Raw genomic sequence first — 21797 nt, forward strand, 5'->3', positions numbered from 1 at the left:
CAGCAACAATCAGTAATAATAAAGTTGGTCATTACCAATATTTAAAATTGGTAATGCACAACATTTTTAACCATTTTGTCACTGTTAAAATTTTTAACAACAATAATGTTACAATACTTTAAGAGCAGTTTTAATGTCTTTTAAATACTCTGTTATACATGAAGAATTTTACCAAAAGTCAACGTTTTCGTACACATGAAAATTTAGAAATTTTTAGAAATTTTTATTTTGAAGACGAACTAAAAATTGTCATCACTTTCAATTATGTTCCGTACTTTTGTCAGATTTTATCCTACAACTGTGAAATTTCAAGGTTTTATTACTTTAGACTTGTTAATCTACTGCTCTAAATTTCAAAATTTTACAGCAAAAAATAGAGTTTTTAGAAATTTTTATTTTGAAGACGAACTAAAAATTTTCATGGTTTTTATTTAAATTCCGTAACTTTGTCAGATATTGACCTAAAACGGTCAAATTTGAAGGTTTTATTACTTTAGACTTGCTAAAGTACTGCTCTAAATTTCAAAATTTTAGAAAAAAAATAGAGTTTTTAGAAATTTTTATTTCGAAGACGAACTACAAATTTTCATGACTTTCACTTAAATCTTGTAACTTTGTCAGATTTTATTTTGAAACTGTTCAATTTAAAGGTTTTACTATTTTTAGACTTGCTAACTTCCTGCTCTAAATTTCAAAATTTTAGAGCAAGAAATAGAGTTTTTAGAAATTTTTATTTTTAAGACGAAATAAAAATTTTCATGGCTTTTACTTAAACTCTGTAACTTTGTCAGATTTTATTTTAAAACTGTGCAATTAGAAGATTTTACTACTTTAGACTTGTTAATTTGCTGCTCTAAATTTCAAAATTTTAAAACAAAAAATAGAGTTTTTAGAAATTTTTATTTGAAGCCGAACTAAAAATTTTGATAACTTTCACTTAAATCCCGTAACTTTGTCAGATTTTATTTTGAAACTGTTAAATTTGAAGGTTTTACTATTTTAGACTTGCTAATTTCCTGCTCTAAATTTCAAAATTTTAGAGCAAGAAATAGAGTTTTTAGAAATTTTTATTTTTAAGACGAAATAAAAATTTTCATGACTTTTACTTAAACTTTGTAACTTTGTCAGATTTTATTTTAAAACTGTGCAATTAGGAGATTTTACTACTTTAGACTTATTAATTTGCTGCTCTAAATTTCAAAATTTTAAAACTAAAAATAGAGTTTTTAGAAATTTTTTTTTGAAACCGAACTAAAAATTTTGATGACTTTCACTTAAATTTCGTAACTTTGCCAAAATTTATCCTGAAACTCTGAAATTTCGAGGTTTTACTATTTTAGACTTCATCTACTGCTCCGAATTCCAAAATTTTAGAGCAAAAAATAGTGTAGACGCGAAACACACTCCAGTCATTATGTGTACAAAAAATTGCTCAAATATTTCAAACTTGTACATGTTTATTTTGCTTGAACTATAACCTATTTATTTGTTATTAGAATAGCATTCTTAATTTATTATCCGATATTAATCGTTACATAATTTCCTCCTGTTGAGCAATCGCGAACTTGAAGCGTCCACGTAATTTATTGCACTTTATTTATTTGACATTTTGATAACAGTCCGCCGGTGGCTATCAGTGCTGCACCTCGCTGCACATGGTAAATTTTGAATGTCTCTTGAGCGAAGAGGCGGATGTTTATGAGCAAAAGTGCTGTCCACTCTCATTAGCGCGTTCAAATCTAACTAATGTACAACCGAAGGCCCGGTGGAGCAATAACAATCAAAGCACTTACCGGTTAAAGTCCGGTCATAACCCGGAATATCGTAAAGTTAAATGTATGATTTGGAATGACCACCCGGGACGAATGATGGAACATGTAGGGAGTTTTTATCGCCTCAGTTGGTAAAATTGGTTTTAAGGAAGAGTAACTTACCGAGACATGACATCGGGGAACTCCCTCTTCAAAACAGCCCACTTCTGGAACAGAAAACAACATGTAAATCCGAGGCGAACAAGATTTGTTTGTCACTACCATTGTGTTATCACGACCGTTGGCAATCGTCTGTTTGGATTACTTCTGTACACTTTATTCCGGAGAAATGCGGATAAAAAATATTTGAAGATAAATTTATTGACAATATAATTATTGCAGAATTGGGAGTGCCTATCAAAAGTTCAAACAAACTTCAGATAATGGCAACGATTTTTAATCGCGCCTCGAACGAACTGTAATTGTCATTTTCCTTCGCATTTCCGTTCGCTGAATTTTTCCCCAATCGAGAAAGACATGTTTTTTTACTTTCGCCCTCACATGATTGTTTGGCGATGAATTGGAATTAAATATCCGTTGCAGGCACCGGAAATGAGATCGCGCGAATGGGGCGCCAAAAATAATTATAATCCCTCGCAATTTTCCATAACAAATCTTTGTTTACATTTCCTTATCGGCGAATTTGATAATACCAGCAGACGAATTAGCTGACATTTCCGCATGATGCTCATCTAATGGAAGAAACACATCTCATCAGATTCCACCACAAAGCTCTCGTCTCCCTCGAGATGAGCTTTGATTAGAATCGTATGATTGCATTGCTCACTGTTTGTAAGTGCATCAGCTGTGGAAAAAACGCTCTTTGACAGCGATACCAAAACCTGACTCACACTTTTCCAAGTGTCTAATTCCAAGAAACGCGAAATTATATCAGAATTTGCTTTATCCTTTATTTAATGTAGAGATAGCTGCTGTAAACTTTTTAAGTTGTTTCACTGATAACTTGATGTTTAACTTTTTGAATAATAGATCTAAGATCCTGATTGCAAGGTTCTGTTTACTTTGTGATAAATTTTGTATTAATGCTTTTACAACTATTATCACTGACGAGGAAGTTAAAACAAAACGAAAACTATTTCTGATAAAAGTAAGTAGTTATGTAAGAAATTAATACTTTTGTACATTTTCAATTTACTACAGTGCTAATTTATAAGATAAGTGAATGTGTTAACAATTAAAGTGAGTGTGCATAAGACACAATGAGTGCCATTCAAAATCGGAATGTGAAGGTATTGCAGCATCAATCCGAGCTGGCGTTCGCCAAGGATTTTGTAAATTAATCAGTCCTTGGGTTAGACAGCTGGAATTGTGCTTTTCTGGTATTAAAAAATTAAATTTATAACCAAATTTGTAAAAAATGAGATTTTGGAAAATTGAATGTGCCAAATTGCAAAATTATCGAAAGAGCAAGAGAGATTTTAGGTTTTTTTTTCAATCGGAGGAAGAAAAATTTTGGAATTTTTAAGAAAAAATTTGTAATCAGTAAATAATTCAACAACTTTTAAATTTTTGAAAAATATTGTCTTTAAATTTTTAAGTTCCAAGCTCTTTGGATTTTTATTAGGTATGTCATTTTTTTGAAGTTTTAGATTCTCAATTCCATTAAATTAATAAATTCTTTATTAAGTCTTCAATATTAATAAAAGAAGCATTTATGTATTAGTATTTAGTTTCTAAATATTCTTCGTATTTTCTTTGAACAATTCGTCTATTTATGTATTAGATTTTTCTTATATTGTCTTTAAAGTTCCACTGAAAGATTTAAAGAATCTGAAGAAACAAATTAAAAATTTTTAAGGATCTTTAAAGTATATCCATCTGTGAGAGCGTTGCTTTTGCCAAACAAATAAATTCCACCTTTTTGCGTGTAATCACCATAAATTTAATGTTGGTTTACGGCAAGTTATCGCTGCAAAATAAAAATTCCCAGCATGTAAATTTGCAAAGATAATTCCTTTATAATTGTGCGTAAAATTGTTCCTCCGCTTCGACAGCTCATCAGATGTTAAAATAGGCCCCCATTCCCAGTAATTTATTCCATTTGTGTTGATGAGCCCCGTTCATTAGCATCCGAACCAAACGATTTTTGTCTAGTTCAAATTAGAGCCACGTGAACAATTACCCGTCGTAAATAACAATAAAAGATTAGCTGGAAGAAGCATGAAGGGAATAAATTACGTGAAGACCTCACGCATTCTTCACGATAATTTCGCCTCGTGCATAAAACTAAATTACTTTTACATTAAAACGAAATTTATATAAATTTATGAAAACGATCATCAAGCTCTGTCAGGTTTTTATGCACTTAGGCCAAGTGGGTTATAGCGGACTAACTAGGATGGTCAGAAGGATGATTAATGATGCAGGAAGCGGTCATTCTGTCGAGTCTAACACAATAATAATACCGTTTAATTGTTTCGATACTCGGCCAGGATTAGCAAAAACGGGACACCTGAAATTTCCGGAATGTCGTCGCTCCTCATACCTGTACTTTCTAACAATACTTTTACCGAGTGGACAGTGGGTCGTCACCTCGGGACATCTAAGACCACCACATGTTCCAACGATTCGACGAAACAATAATTTAATCTGATGCTTTAATGGGTAGAAAGTGGAGTCGTTTTATGTATAGCAAAAATCGTTATGTCGACAACAAATTTAATTATTCAGTCGTGTTTAACGACGGTAGAAAAACACTAATTCCTGCTCGTCATACATTTTAAATTCACTTGCATATGCCCGGAGTTGATGATGCCGCTTTGCTCAACAGACAAATTTGAATTATTAAATTTTTGTTTGCTGGGAGGCGACCTCAAAACTTTCGATGCATCGAATCTGCTTCATATTCAAAGTGTTGGTAACGTGGGCACATCGTAAATTTTAGTTTGATGGTTATTATACCAGGCGTTGTCGAATTAGTAAGGGGAAACCTTCAGCTGACTATAAATCTACTAATTTTATATGCTAATTAGGAGAAGAGGAAAGGACGAAGGTTTATTGTTAGCTCTTTGCGAGCTAAAAATATAACTTACGGTACATACAAGCAAGCTGTGCGAGTTGGGCTGTGCGGTTTTGACAGGAGTGATGTTCATAAATTTTTAATACCGCTTTTTCTACAATTACGCAAGTCAACACATTTTGATACAAATAGTAGTTTTTTCAAAAAAAAAACGTTTATAAAACTCGTAGCTCAGGTAGTTTTAAAGTTAGAAGATTCAAATTTGACAGTTTAACTGTCTCTAATCCTCTAATTAGCGGTGCCAAATTTCTATATTTTAACACAAACAAATATTTTAGAAATTTTGTTTTAAAGACGTACCAAAAAATGTTTAAAATTTTTCATTAAAATTTGTAACTCGAGTAGTTTCAATGCTACAACAATTAAATTTGGAGGTTTTATTGCTTCTGACTCTCTCATTAACTGTGCCAAATTATAGTGTTTTAGAACAATAAATAAAAGTTTTAGAACTAAAAATGTACAAAATGGTCACTCGCGTGGTTTATTTACAACATTCAGATTTGACGATTTTACTACTTCTAACACTCCTTGTTCAGTGTGCAAAATGGTAGAATTTTACAACAAGAAAGAAAAATTTTAAGAGTTTTTATTTTAAGGACGAACCAGAAATATCCAAAATTTCTTTTTCAAACTTGTATGTCGGGTAGTTTTAATGTTACAACGTTCACATTTGAAGGTTTTTCTACTTCAAATATTTCTATAAACTGAGCAAAATTACAAAATTCTAGAACAAAAAAAACAATTTTAGAATATTTTTTTTCAAGGATAAACCAAAAAGTTGTAAAATTTCCGTTTCAAACTCGTATCTTGGTTAGTTTTAATGTTACAACATTTGAATTCGAGGGTTTTTTCCTACTTCCAACACTTCTATTAACTAAGTAAAATAATAGAATTTTAGAACAAGAAGGTATAATTTTGGAATTTTTTTCAAGGACAAATCGGAAAGATGCAAAATTTCATTTCTAACTCGTATCTCAGGCAGTTTTAATGTTATAACATTAAAATTTGGAGCCTTTCCTCCTTCTAACATTTCTGAGCAAAATTATAGAATGTTACAAAAATAAAAATAAAAATTGCATACAAAAATCAATTAAAACTGTTTTTTTGGGTCATGAGATTAGCTTTTCAAAAATATCTTGGCAACTACTTATCCTAGCGATGAGTTTTATAGGTTGTTGGAAAGTTTATTAAGTAAGATAGTATCTTCCAAAAATTTCAAAGTTATAGCTCAATTAGTTACTGATTTACAAAACTTTCCTTAAACATTGTTTTCCTCCGAAAAATAAAAATTTCTAAAATCTTTCTTGCTCTTTCGATAATTTTGTAATTTGGCATATCTAAAAAGGAAGTGTAAAATCGTAACTTCCAAAAATTTGAAGGTTATTGTCCATTTAGTTACTGATTTACCAAACTTTTCTTAGAAATTTCAAAAATTTTCTTGCCCTAAAAAATAAAAATTTCTAAAATCTTACTTGCTTTTTCAATCATTTTGTAATTTGGCATATCTAAAGAGGAAAAGTAACATAATGTCTTTCAAAAGTTTTGAAGTATTGGTCCAATTAGCTACTGATTTACAAAACTTTTTTTAAAAAGCTCAAAAATTTTCTTCCTCCAAATGATAGAGATTTCTAAAATCTTTCTTGCTCTTTCCATAATTTTGTAATTTGGCATAATACGTAAAAGGAAGTGTATGGCAGTATTTCAAGGTTATGGACCAATTAATTTCTGATTAAGAACTGCACTTATTAGCCTCATTGTACATGTGAGCGACAGACAATCCCGTTCGTTATTTCAATTCAAAAAAGTCTTTAATACATTCAGCATCCATACACATAGCTTCCTTCTTGGTTTAATAAACCCGATTAATTTGTCGCCAATCCGTATTGTCCAGTTACACAACAGGTAGCCAATTACGCGTCCACATCATTAGAAGTTGTTGTAAATGCCGTCGGAACGTCGTCTTCGATCTGGTTCCCGTTTCCTGTTATGGATGTGACCGCAGAATCACGGCGCGATTATCTCCAACAAAAAACGCACACACAAATGATAACACGTTTGTTTTCTTTTCGTTTTTGTTCGGGAGAATCGATTTTCGACGGTGTGCATAGACACAAATGAGGACAAAGTGCATACAAAGACAGTCATTGTTATGTTTTAATGAACGCTTTGGTTTTCGTTTTCTCAAAGGACGAAGATGGATGAATCGAATTTTTTCGTTTGGAATTAGCATAATGTTTTAGCCGTCACCGTATTCGCATAATAATAGCACGCTAATTATACATTGTTATGTTGGCACCTGTACCAACAAACCAGCGTTTTCAACACAACGTTACGAAAAACAAAGGTCTCGCAGCAGCGCCTTGAGGTACTTCTGCCCACTGCTACCCAATTTCGTCACGAGTTGAACGGAACAATCGCCCAAAGGCGCTATCGATCGCTCGGCGATTTCTAATCGAGAAGGAAATTACCGATCGGTCAATTTATGCGTTTTCATCCGGCAAATGGTCCATATAGTGTCCAAACGGCATCTGTATTAGATAATTTTAAATTTATGTGGACCGGTTCCTGTAAAAAAGCCATCAAACAAAGTTATCAAACAAAAACAACCTATTTGCCGGGAGAACTCAATAAAGTAGGGTCTTTTAAAAAGGCCAGTCTGACCCCTGTTTTCATTAATTATTGATGCGATTGTGTGCAATGAATAAGTAAGGTGCATTATAAAACCTGGAAAGCGAATCGACCGCTTCGGGTCCTCCGTGGTTCAGACAGAATGCAGACCACGCGCCAAAAGCACGGATATCGGATGAAATTGAAGCGAATTGTCGGAAACCTGATCTGATTAGGGGATGGGGAGGACGGGCGGGGAAATTGTCTTGAGATATTAAAAAGGACGAAAATTGGCATCGACAAAGCCATTTGGAATTTACTGCTTTTCGGCGCTTTAAGAGCCTCATTAAAGCACCGTTTTTCAATTGTTTTGTAAATAATCTGTGCTCTGATTGGACGAATAAATGTCATTTTTTGACAATTGACAGTAGATTGACGTTTACCGACATAATCTAGTTTTTGTAAAATATCTCAAAATCGAAACTTCTTATTTATGTATATTTTTGTTTGTAATATAAGCATTTATGTGTAAAACAAACACAGACTTTTCGAAAATATGGGAGTTTGGGACTATAACAACAGAAAACTCGTGGTAAAAACAAAGAACAGAGTCTCTAATGGTACAAAAAGTTTGCAGAGAATTTGAAACTCTGATTGTTTGAAGAACTGGGAACTTTTTAAACAGAAGCATTGATAAATTGTTTTAAAATATGGGAATTTGAGATAACGACATAGGCAACTCACTGGTTCTAAAATATAAACTAAACATTACAAGAATTCGAGAATTTGGCAGTTTAAATATTTAGGAATTTTATTAACAGAGACTGCGAGATATAAATAATGGGACAGAGGGCTCGAATTTTCGAAAATTTAGAAATTTGAGAAAATAACAAAAAACTCGTCGCAAAACTAAAACGACAAAGTATGTCATGGGACCGAAAACCGACAGATTCGAAAATTTGATTATTTGAAGAACTGGGAGTTTTATAAACAGAAGGATTGATGAATTGTTTTAAAATATGGGAATTTGAGATAACAACATAGGCATCTCATTGGTTCTAAAATATGGACTTAACATTTCAAAAATTCGAGATTTTGGCAGTTTGAATATTTAGAAATTTTATTAACAGAGACAATAATAAACTGCGAGATATAAATGAGGAGACAGAGGACTTGAATTTTCGAAAATTTAGAAATTTGAGAAAATAACAAAAAATTCGTCGCAAAACTAAAACGGCAGAGTTTGTCATGGTACCGAAAACCCAGAGATTCGACGAAAATTTGATTTTTTGAAGAACTGGGAATTTTATATGTTAAACAGAAACATATTATATGAATTGTTTTAAAATATGGGAATTTGAAATAATGACATAGGAAGCTCATTGGTTCTAAAATATAAACTAAACATTACAAGAATTCGAGCATTTGGCAGTTTGAATATTTAGGAATGTTATTAACAGAGACATTAATAAATTGAGAGATATAAAAGGGACAGAAGACTTGAATTTTCGAAAATTTAGGAATTTGAAAATATAACAAAAAACTTGTCGCAAAACTAATACGGCAGAGTTTCTCATGGGACCGAAAACCCATAGATTCGAAAATTTGATTATTTGATCAACTGGGAATTTTATGAAGAAAAACACAGATAACACAGAAGTTCGAGAAACATTTGAGAACTTGACAATAAAAAACTCATTGCCTCAAAACCAGAGCAGAGAATTTGTGTTGGTTGACTAAAACCAGAAATTGTGAGAATTCGTGAATTTGACTTTTAAAAGAACTGAGAATTTGATAAACAAAAGCACTTTTGAGTTATGATGGTATGAAGAAATAAGAAAAAACTGAAACGTTTGAAAATCTGGGAAATGTCTATAAAGGATGGTAAAAAAACAGACGAGATTAAAGAATGTTGGTAAACAAGAGAAGTCTATGGAGAAAAAAACAAAAGAAACCAAGACACATTCAACATGTTGAGTGAGAGTTGTATGGACAGTGCTGCCAACATGCAAAAACGAAAATAAATTTGGTCGGTACGGAAGACGACATCTATCGAATTCCCAGAAAGTGCACATATGTGCGTACCCACAACTGTCCATGGAGTAATCTAGTAATTTATCTAGGGATTATTTTGAAAGAGCAACTCTGTTACTTTCACGGAAGACCGCTATAAGTGTGTAAAATACGCGCGTTGCTACGACAAGAATTACATACATTACCGAGATTAAAGAGCGTGTGGTACGCAGTATATTCTCACTCGAATGCAATTTTTGTATGCTGCGAAAGAGAAATTGGATTCTCGTATACTATAATTATAGGAAGTTGCCGTATTGCATACGCAAGATTTTTGTGCAGCGACTGGTAATTATTCCTTGGTAACAGCGTTTGCGCTCACCCTGTATATTGGGGTGTTTGGTGATGAACGAGTTAAATCGGTGCGGTTTTTCGGCTTCGGTTATAAAGATATTCGTGGTAGATGTCCGAAATTGATAATATTGAGCAGTAATGGATTAGAGGCGGTCTGTGCGACGTGCAGATGGCTAAATCCGATACGGCGCGTTTATTAGCAGTGCACACCGGCAGCAAGCTAAGGGCAAGGTAAGTCTGGTACATTCTCGTCACGATCCGGCGATTGGATGGCAATCCAATAATCTCACTGTTCCGGTCTGACCTGATGCAATTCTTCTCTAAAGAGCCACGTTACTAAATACATTATGTATGATACCGCTCTCTGCTTAGCTTCGCAGATTTCCACTGCCTCTATTGTTTTTTGATGTTGAACTGCCAGGATTGCTGCAGAATGCGAGCGGATGTGCGTTTTTGCGGTTTTTGTCGACCAGTATGTTGTACTGTGTGTTTATCGGGAGAATTAATGTAAACAGGTATATACGATGGATGCACTTGGAACTACAGAATTGCAATGTGCTCTTAATTACGACTTCTTCAAATCGATCAACAAAAACTCAACAACGCCACTTTTTTCAACGAGAGAGGAAGCGAGTGAATTAAGTCATTTAAAAATCCAATCATATCCTTTGTTTTAAATATCTTTCCAAGAAGAATTACTTTACCAGTTATTGATTCCATTCCAAATATGAACGTTACGCTCGATGGAAGAGTGAGCCATCATGTTTGAAATTAACATCGAAATATACGTTCCAAGGTTCAAATATTAATGAACACGATAAAATATGGATTGTGAACCTCTTTCATGCATGAAAACTGTTAATATGTTAATCAAATAAGTCAATATAATGCTTGTAGTGGCATTTTTAACAGCAAACAATGAAGGTTTTCTCCTATGAACGCGCAATTCAAAAAATAAAAGAGCTCATTTCGTCCAAAGATCTTCAAACCGCCAAATTTTTGAATTATCAAAATGTCTCTGTTTATATTCCCAGTACTTGAAAATGCCAAATTCACGAATTCTCAAACTCTCCGATTTGAGTTTACCAACACAAATTCTTCTGTTTTGTTTTTGAGACAATGAGTTTTTCATTGCTATGTTCTCAAATTCTAATGTTTCTCTAATTGTTCCTCTAACTTCTCTGTGTTATCTGTGTTTCTGTTAATAAAATTCTCTGTTCCCTCTTCAAACAATCAAATGTTCGAATGTTCTTTAGGTTTTCGGTCCCATGACAAACTCTGCCGTTTTGTTTTTGCGACAATGAGTTTTCTGTCGTTATTTTATCAAATTCCTAAATTTTTGAAAATTTATGTTTTTTGTCCTCTCCTTTATATCTCGCATTTTATTAATGTTTCGGTTGATCAAATTCCTAAATTTTTCGGTACCATCATATTTTAGGTCCAATAAATTTTCTATGTCATTATCTCAAATTCCTAGTTTTCTGTTTTTGAGGCAATGAGATTTTCATTAGCAGGTTTTCAGATTCCCACATTTTCAAAATGTCTCTTATTTTCCTATGTTGTTTGTGTTTCTGTTTATAAAACTTAAAGTTCTTCAAATAATAAAATTTTCGATTTTTTTCTGGATTTTCTCTGCCATTACAAACGTTGCTCTTTTGTTTTTTATATTGTCATTCTCCCAAATTCCTAGATTTTCCAATGTTCAATTTTTCTGTTTTTTAGTGTCCGTTTATAGAATTCCAAGTTCTTCAAAATATCAAATTCTCAAATCCTCAAAATGAGTTTTCTATTGCCATTCTCTCAAATTCCCAGATTTTCGAAAACTTAAGTTCTTCTTTCTCTAATTTCTTCGTGTTATCTTAAAATTTTTTTGTTAGTGCTCTTATTTACAAAATTCTCATTTCTTCAAAATTTCAAATTAATGAACTCTTAAAAAGTCTTGTTTTAAAGTCCTAACGCAATTTTTGTGATGTTCCCGAATCCTCAAATTTTCAAAAATTTAGTCTACCTTCTTTAAGTTCTGTGTGTTATCTGGGTTTATAAAATTCCCAGTTCTTCAAACTATCAAATTATCAAAGTCTTTCTGTTTTATCTGTACTATTATAAGTTCTGCTGCTTTTAAGACGAGTTTTCTAGTGTTCCAAATTGTTACATTTTCTAATAGTCAAGTCCCCTGTCTTCCCATTTTTGTCTTTCAGTTTATTAGTCTGTTTATAAAATTCCCAGTTCTTCGATGTACCAAAGTTCCGAATTCCCGAAATGTCTTTGCTTTCTCAAGCTTAGTCCACATTTCACAAAATTTCCAATTCTTTAAACTACCAAATTCCCAATTTTTTTTCAGTTTTTTCAAACACTGTTGTTGTTTCAAATTTTCAGAATCTCGAAAACCGGCTGTTTCCTTCTGATATTTGTTCAAATTTCCGCGTGTTCGTCAAGACCAAGACAAATTCTGAAGTTTTTTTATGAGCATTGCAATAAATGAAACGAAATAAATAAATTTTCGAATAATAGCCTCGTTCTTCTCGCACCAGACGCCAAGTCAGCACTTTCCATCCTTCACGGCGATATTTAAGAATTTTTTCTTTCCCCTGAACGTTCGGCTACACCGACTAGTTAGTGCTCGTCCCCCGCTGAACTATCCGTCTTCCCGTTTCGGCCCAATTAGCCTCGCCCGTTGAACCCGGCGTCACGTTTTCGGTGTTGAACCTCGTGAGAATGAACATAATGAAAACGCAATCAAATCCCGCGATCAGTGTAGCTGTCCGCATTGACGGACGCGAGATGAGCGTGTGTACATATAATATAACGTGTGCCCCCTCGACGTAGACCCAGACGGACGGCCCAGCAGGTTCTCGGGTCAGGGCACGTCACTGGCGATGACTGCACCGACCGCTTAAAAAATATCAATCTCTTGTCGGGGGGCCCGATTTGCTGCGCCATGGGATTTTCTCGCAAGGAGGTTATTTCTCCAAAAGGAAGAAATAACGCTATTCAACAAGTTAATTAGATAGGGTAAAACTACTAATAGTTCTTCTAAATGTCAAATTCACGAATTTTCACAATTTCTGGGTTTAGTCAACCAACACAAATTCTTCTGTTCTGTCTTTGAGACAATTGTCATGTTTTCAAATGTTTCTCTAACTCTCTAACTCTCTTCATAAAATTCTCAGTTGTTTAAATAATCAAATTTTCGAATCTCTGGGTTTTCGGTCCCATGACAAACTCTGGCGTTTTAGTTTTGCGACGAGTTTTTTGTTATTTTCTCAAATTCCCAAATTTTCGAAAATTCAAGTCCTCTGTTCCCTCATTTATATCTCGCAGTTTAGTAATCTCTCGGTTAATAAAATTCCTAAATCTTCAAACTGCCAAATCTCGAATTCTTGTATTGGTTGATTTTTCTGTACCATCATATTTTAGGGCCAATGAGTCATATGTCATGTGCTTCTGTTTATATGAAATTCTTATTTCTTCAAAATGGTAAATTTGCGAATTCTCTAGTTTTAGTTTTCGAATACCAAGACAAATATGTATTTCAGTTCTGTTTTTGAGATAATGAGATTTATATTGTCATGTTTTCAAATTCCCAAATTTTCAAAACTTCTCTAATTTTCTTTGTAATTTGTAAAACGCCTCTTCCTTGTCCTAAAAGTTCAAAATTTGGTAGAGTCGAGTTACATTAAGAGTAGTATTGCGTCTAAATTTAATTGCCGTAATGTGAAAATTTTGCAATATTTTGATTCGCTTATAAAATTAAAATCTCTAAAATGCATCTTTATTATCTAAAAATTTTCAAATTTGGGACAGTTAATGAGTATAATAGGAGTAGGAGTTGCGTCCAAATTTCATCGCCATGAAAACTACAAAAGATACAGGATCCAAAATAAATTTTGGATATTTTATATTTAAAAAATTAAGATTTTTAATATTTTTCTTTGTTGTCCTAAAAAATTCGACATTGCCGCAGTTAATGTGTGTCCACAAAAGTACAATTTTCATTCCAATACCATCAAAACTACAAAAGTTACGGTATTTAATAAAAAATTTTGAAAAATTTCCGGTCGCTCAAAAAACTAAAATAAAACATAAGAAAATTAGAGAAGTTTTCACATTCCCAGATTTTCAAAACTTCTCTAATTTTCTTATGTTTAAAACGGTAATCCTTTTTGGGAAGCCTTTTGGTGCTTTAAGACGCTTTAAGAAGTATGGCGATTGCTAAAAAAAAATATTTTACTCGATGGGTATCATAAGAGAGCTGTCTTTAATTCTTTGCTAAGAAATTGCTTACTATTTTCTTTTTTTTTGACCTGCAATGCGTATTTTTTTGGGTCCTTATAAAAATAAAAACAAAATAAACTTAAATAACAAGAAGTAAAACAACATAGTAGAGACTCTTATTGAAGACATGAATAAACATTAAAATAATTACATTTTTTTTTGTAAAAACGAAAAGTTTTCATGGTTCAAGAAGGTTTTAATTCCGCCAAACAGAAATTGCAAGTGAGTTTTTTTCTCTTCGTCTACTCTTGCACATTGATCATGAGCCCATTTTTGGCACATACTGCAACTAGTCCAATCTTCCTTTTTCGAAGAGTGAAAATATTTTTTTTAACAAAAAATACATACTGAAAAGATTCATTCTTTCGCTTTTGTTTTCTTATCATTGTCTTTCGTCAAATATCATACAATTATTCATATTAGAGGTAAAAGTGCAATAAAAACAAAGAACATAATTCATAAATTTACAACGTGCAATGTTCCAACTGAATCAACAAAAAATTGAAAGTTTAATATTAATTCTTTAAAACACCACAGGTGTCATTTTGAAATTTTAATTCGAAAGGTAAAATTCACTTGATTAGAAAATGTCTTAGATTGAACCAGGGAAAAACATTTTTTTTAATATCCACCGAACTGCATGCAGGTGCTTGCCTGCAATGTCCGCAGGTTCAACAACATATTTAATCATTTTATTGATCGATGGAACTAAGAAGTTTGGGAATCAAAGGGAATCATTTTACCTCGAAGGATCATTTTACCCCGATCTCCCCTACAAAAAAAATTTGTTCGCTTTATTTGATTTTATTCTCCGGTTAAATACATTAGTGTAAACATGTTTTAAGCGTTCATTCATCAAAATTTTAGAAAAAAATAATTAAGAAAATTTGTTGTTTTTATCAATTTTGGTAGCTATTTTTTTGTGTTATTAAAACTAATATAATTATAACAATATGTTCTACGGATACCTACAAGCTTCTAGTAAGTATACCCAACAAATGGGGCATTAACTTTTGGACCAACACATCGGCAAAAATTTGGAAAAATCCTCCAGTTTGAAGAAATTGAGTTTATTTGTACTATTTTAGTTTTAATTTTCTAAAATAAATCATAATTTGACAATACAGTAAGATTTAAATTATAACAAAGCTTTTTTATATATTATCTTCTACACCAGAATAGGTCAAAGAAATTTATTGGGTCAAATTTTGGTGTTGATAAAAACTATCAAAAATTCAATTTATTTCTAAACATATTTATACAGTTTAATCATCGCTCTGATGATGGTAGCTATCGAAACGCGCATCATTTTTTGACGAAATTTGGTGTTTGGCAATAAATTGTATTTTTGATAACCAGAAAAGGTAAAACAGAATAGGCGTAATTTATCAGAAACAAAACCAACTTTTTAAATTTTTGTTACATTGTGTTACCCTAATTTCGGTTGGTAAAAATTTTTCCCTGCCCGGAGACGGCCAAGGTCACCCGGAAGAGTGGACACGGTGACGTCACAGAGGTCAGGTTGCCCGATCAGGTGTATAGACCTAACGGTCGCTTGCATCATGACAGGTAGGAGGCTGAAACAATCACGCATCACACACACACACGGCCGCCTTGATGGGATTCGGCGGTCCGGTCACGTCCACCTGTTAATGTAACTAGTCGATATCTTGGCACTAATGATGTTGGTTTTTGGAGGAAAAGGACATTTTCACACGCTGAGTGAATCCGTTCGACGATTGAGAGAGATTCGATTTTTTTACACGCTCCGGTGCGCCCCGGAATTCTCTTCATTGTTCCAACAATAAGCGAATGCAATGAAAGTGGAATTTCGTTGCCTGCATGTGCGTGTGTGAGCTCAGTCGTGTTGTAGAACTGTCATTTTGTTTGATTAGTTGTTGTGAGATGAAAGGAAATTAGAAATTCACAGTTTCGATCTTTTTACGTTCGGAATGGAAATTACTTTCATTTTTCCTTTACGTAACGATTTTTATTGGGATTTTATAGTCTGGAACTAGAAGTGATAATGCATAAATTTTAGAAAAGTGGAAAAGAAATTGAGGTCGAGCTTGGACAGAAGTTGCACAGGCGATTTGTTCAAATTATCGATTCGCACCTAATGGAAGTAGGTGGACAGGTTCAGGTGCTTCTAACTGAAGAAATAAGAAGAATTTTTACGCCCACCAAAGTTAATTATCCCTGCTAACAATATTGATACTAGAATCTAAATCACAAAAGTTTTCGTCTCTATATGGCAGAGAAATCGTAATTAGTACGTCTATAGAAGAGTACAATCATGCCAACGTCAATTATTTTTTAATGACAATAATAAATATCTCCGTATTAATAACCGTCTAGTAAAATTAAGACGATTGCATTGATTAGTCGGATATTTTCATTTCTTCTGTTTAAACTCTTCCGATTAACCGTACTTTTTCAACACCGTCCCTAATTAATTGGGGATTTGGTTCGTGATGAAAAGGATCGTCCTATTGTCTGTTTATCCAATTGTGAAATTCTTATAAATCACATACGCTTACTGTTACATAACTGTATTCGTAAAAAAAATCTAAATATGTGTACAATAATTGATTGCTGCATTGTAAGCCATTTACTATCTCGTTTCTTTGTAAAAGTCGGCACTGATGTATAATAATAAGAGCCTCGGGCACACTTTCGAAATTGTCCGTACGTTAATGTATGAAAAGTTGATTGAAGCAATTATTTCAATTTTTAGTAATGAGAGAAAATCTGGAACATGTGTGGGGAATTTGAAAAGTTCGAATACTTCGCGTGCGAATGCTTTTTCGGGTTATTTATGTGACGGCGGTGCTATAAATTAGCTAAAATTTAGAATGCGCGGATTTCCTGGCTGATGCGGTTGTTACTTCACCGAAAAGTGAAGGTTTGATGAAAGTTTATGCAGGAGCAAAAATTACTGAATTTTCTTACAAACTAATCATTGCGTAATTGAGTCACTGCACTCTTATGAAAAATCGCCCTTTTGTGGATAAATTTTTGTTCTCTGCCATTCAAATTCACGTTCGAGAATCTTAAGAATTCGTGATATTCTAAATGGAGTTTTTCCACAATTTAAATAATATTTAAAGTGATTTACAGATGAGGTCTTGGAGAGCTTATGAAAATTGATTTAAAGTTCTCCAAAACTTTAATTTTTTACGTTCGCGTTTATTCAGTTTTTCTTTTGCAATTAGTTTATTAGACTTGCGGCTAGGGTCAGTAGTTCTTTTGATATTTTTAAAAAAAAACGTCATGTTTTAGTTTGTACCTACTTACTTTCACATGCATGAAACGTCAATACCATGCAATTGTATACTATATCTATTAACTGTGCTAAATTACAAGTTTCTTGAAAAAGAAAAAAATTCCTTCGAGAGTTTTTGATAATAATTTGGAATTACTACAAGGTTGGATGCCCTTAGCAACTACGTCAAAGTATGAATTTTTGTGGCAAAAATGAGGGAAAAATGTGCGAGAAATTACCAAAATTGCAATGAAATGGACGTTTTACTTTGTAGGCACACTCATGCATTAAAAAACACAAATTACAGATTTTCAGAACAAGAATCTAAAATTTAAAAACTCTTGGTGTTTAGAACGAACAAAATTGTCAAAAAATTTCGTTTAAAGGCTTGTAACTTTGGTAGTTTTTACAGCACGGTGATGAAATTTAAACGCAATACTACTTCTACTGTTCCCATTAACTGTGCCAAATTTTGAAATTTTTGGACAAGAAAGAGGCATTTTAAAGAGATTAATTTTATAAGCGAATCAAAATATTCCAAAAGTTTCTGTTAAATACCGTAACTTTGGAAGTTTTTACATCACGCCGATGAACTTTAGCCGCAATAGAACTCTTAGTGTACTCATTAACTGTGCCAAATTTTGAATTTTTAGTATTAAGAAAGAGACATTTTAAAAATTTTAATTTTTCGAGAGAATCGAATTTTTTCAAAATGTTCTATTAAATACCGTAACTTTGACAAATTTGATGATATTGCAATAAAAATTGGACATTTTACTTTTGTAGACATGCTTATTAATTGCAATTTGAAATTTTTAGGACAACAATAAAAAATTAAGAAAAAAAATTTAGAACAAAAAATATTCTAATATCAGTTTTTAAATCTTGTAACTTTTGTAGTTTTCACACCACTGCGATGAAATTTAGACCCGATACTACTCTGATTGTAGTCGTTAATTGTGCCAAATTTAGAATTTGTAGAACAAGGAAGAGGCACTTTACAAATTTAAATTTTTTGGGAAAATCCAATTTTTCAAAAATTTTCAATTAAATACCGTAACTTTGATAGTTTTGATGGTATCGCAATGACAATTGGACGTTTTACTGTGCGGACACACTTATTAATTGCGACAAATTACAAATTTTTAGGACAACACAGAAGAACAAATAAATATTCTAAAATTTCTTTTTAAATCCTGTAATTTTTGCAGTTTTTACACCACTGCGATGAAATTTAAGCTCAATACTACTCTTAATGTATTCATTAACTGTGCCATTAACTGGGCAGAGGCATTTTAAAAAATTTAATTTTTGGAGAGAATAAAATTTTGTCAAAATTTGTACGTGTAACTTTCTCAAATTTGATGATATTGCAATGAAAATGGGACGTTTTACTTTTGTAGACACGCTTATTAACTGCAAAAGATTACAAATTTATAAGACAACAATAAAACATTAAAAAAGTAATCTTAATCTTTAGAACAAAAAAATATTCTAAAATCAGTTTTTAAATGCTGTAACTTTCGAAGTTTTTACATAACATCGATGGAATTTTGACCCAATACTACTCTTAATGTACTTAATTGACTATGTAAAATTTTGAATTTTTAGGACAAGGAAAAAGCATTTTAAAAATTTTAATTATAGTTAAATACCGTAACTTTGTCAAATTTGAAGATATTGCAATGAAAATTGGACGTTTAATTTTTGAAGACACGCTTATTAACAACGACAAAAAACAATTTTATAAGACTAAAAAGACGAAAAAAAAAATTTTTTAGAGCAAAAAAAATTGTAATATTTTTTTTTCAGTAAATTCGAAGTTTTCACTTCACCGCGATAAAATTCGGGTTCAAAACTAACCTCGATCTACTTAATAATTGTTCCAAAGTAGGGAATTTTAGGACTAGAAAAAAAATAATAAAAAAGATAATTCCATTAAATTGCAAATGAGAATAAAAAAATTTGCTGGTATTTTTTACAAAATCGTTGACTCCACCGACGGTTTTGATAGTTCGCTAGAAAATTTTCATGATTTTTTTAAGTAAAACTGAAAAAAAACAAAAATGAAGGCGTTTTACTAAAAAAAAATAAATTGAGTGATTAATCAAAATACAATTTTTTTACTGAATTGCTTGACAATTGTAATTCCCAGAATTGAAATTAGCATAAAATGGAGCAACTGCAGATATTTGTGGTTTGAAGGTGTTTACTTAATTGATTACCTATGATGTCACAGATATAAACGTACAAAAGCTTTGATAAAAGGTGTATTTTTAAGCGCTGTTTTACACGTTTTTTACATGTGATTTCTTGAGAAAACAAGTTTAGAAATTCCCCGGACTGGAATTTTCCGGAGTTGTCTTGCACGATCCAAATTTCCCTTCATAACAATCAACAGAAGTAAAAATAAACAAAACTCAATAATTTATAACAAACTAGTCGAACCCTCCCAGCAAGCAGTGAATCTTCCAGAAGGAGCCCGCAAGAGAATCCGGTTGATGATTTGTTTAATTGTCTCCGTGTTAATGCAAGGCAATAAAAATTGATTGTCATAGCGAGCGCACCTCTTGTATTTACATAAGCCTGGAACCGGTCTCAAAATAATCCTTTGAGACAAAGCCTAATTGTGATGTTCAACGTACGTAATGGGGTTGGATGGTTGCACCGGATGCTGTAAGTGGGCCGCGCTGAAACGGAAGAGCAGGTGGACGAGCGCGTAAATCATCGTTTTGTCAAAGTTGCGAGCTCTTGCGCGATCTTCGCCAAAGAGAGACCCAACCGAATGAAATGAACACTTTGATGTGAAAACGACAGTTTATAGATTCATAAATTGTATGAGACAAGGGGGCTATTATTCTTGTTTTCGGGAAAATCGCATGGGTTTCTTTCGCGTGACTCATGATGGTTACGTGATGCTGAGAGTGGTAAAGTGGAGAACAATTTTCTTCACATGCGAATCTGCGACGGGTACAGATTTTGAAGCTTCGACGTGATTTTTATGGACGTTGAGGAACTTTCTTATTTAATCAGATCGAGGGAAATAAAATGGAAGTGACAGTAGCGACGAGTTTTTCTATTAACTGTTTTATTAATACGCACAGGAGAAATTACACACTGATTTTTTACTCGTGACTGATGAATCATTTTAGTCATGACTCGTGAATTAGGAAAGCTGAAAATAATAGTTGTTAGCTGTCTGATTCTCTTCTATTTAATATAACGCTGAATTTATGGCCATTTCACATGACTTTTGGGTTTATTAAAAATTATTTATTAGAACTAGGCGGTCTCTTGTCTTGTCTTTCGTTTTTCAAAAGCGGTTATCTTAGTTCATTTACACGATCTAAAGCCGAGTTTAGCCCGCTAAAGCTGTCATCACGTTGTGGTCAGGTCATGGTCACGATTTTGACAGTTGGAAGTTATCTAGATCCCCTAAGTTTCAAAAATTTTATATTAAATACCGTAAATTTGGCAGTGCAATGAAATTTGCAGGTTTTACTTTTGTATACACTTATTAACTGCCACAAATTACAAATTTTTGGGACCATAATTAAGAATTCTAAGCTCCTTAAACTTCAGTTTCAAGAATAATCTAAAAAAAAATTTTTAATCGTGTAACTTTGGTAGTTTTCATATCAATTTTTATGTCAAAAAATAGGCAAATTTGAAGTTTTAACCAAACAGAACTTTTACATTTATTCCTATTACATATTTATTTAGCAACACCATAACAGATATGGCAAATTAATGTTACATATTATCTCGAATTTGAAGTTTTAAAATTTTTAAAACAGTGAGTTTTCTAAATCTAATTCGCTTGATGTCTCGTTTATTCACGGACTAAACTTAAACTATTGGGGCTTGTTTTACGCAGAATTTTAATTGTCCCAGCAATCTTAAACTATTGCTTCTCATTTTACGCAGAATTTTAAGCAAAATCCAAAACTGTGCCAGTTTTTCGCGTACGTTAATAAATTACCGAATTAGACGCGTTTAAAATTGTCGTTAGTGACTTTTTTAGTTTCTATGTGTATTAACCCTGATATTTTGCTTATTGTCAAAGCAATCTTAAACTGTAGGTGCTCGTTTTACGCAGAATTCTAAGCAGAACCCAAAACTGTGCGAATTTTTAACGTACGTCAATAAATAACCATATTAGAAGCGATTAGAGTTGCGGATAGTGAATTGAAAAAGGGGAAATTTTTAACCAGGCCGGAATTTTTCAATTTTTTTTATTAAATACCGTAACTTTGTCAGGTTTGATAGTATTGCAATAAAATTTGGCGGCTTTAATTGTGTAGACGTACTAAGTACGTGCCAGAAATTACAAATGTTTTGAACAGCAATGAAGAATTTTAAGTCTTAATCTTCAGAACAAAAAAAAAAGTAAAATTATTTTTTTAAATCCTGTAACTTTGGTAGTTTTTAC

The 21797-nt window shown here is 32.6% G+C and overlaps 1 protein-coding gene across 3 annotated transcripts in view; it reads right to left on the reverse strand.

Annotated features, from left to right (window-relative positions):
* LOC148166457 (uncharacterized) overlaps positions 1 to 21797 on the reverse strand; it is a 120527-nt gene that overhangs the window by 97408 nt on the left and 1322 nt on the right. For 2 of the 3 annotated variants that reach the window (XM_088048838.1, XM_088048834.1), the window contains exons 1-2: positions 2034 to 2081; positions 1935 to 1978 (exon numbers count right to left, since the gene is read on the reverse strand). In XM_088048838.1, coding sequence (XP_087904964.1) covers positions 1935 to 1978; positions 2034 to 2036 — 47 coding nt within the window. In that variant the 5' untranslated portion in view covers positions 2037 to 2081. Of the gene's footprint in view, positions 1 to 1934; positions 1979 to 2033; positions 2082 to 21797 lie in introns of those variants that run through there. The other variant, XM_088048836.1, reaches the window with a different exon arrangement.

Source organism: Gnatocerus cornutus, unplaced genomic scaffold, assembly GCF_029298725.1.
Source record: "Gnatocerus cornutus isolate USDA-ARS CGAHR unplaced genomic scaffold, icGnaCorn1.1 ctg00000023.1, whole genome shotgun sequence".
Classification (NCBI taxonomy): Eukaryota; Metazoa; Arthropoda; class Insecta; order Coleoptera; family Tenebrionidae; genus Gnatocerus; species Gnatocerus cornutus.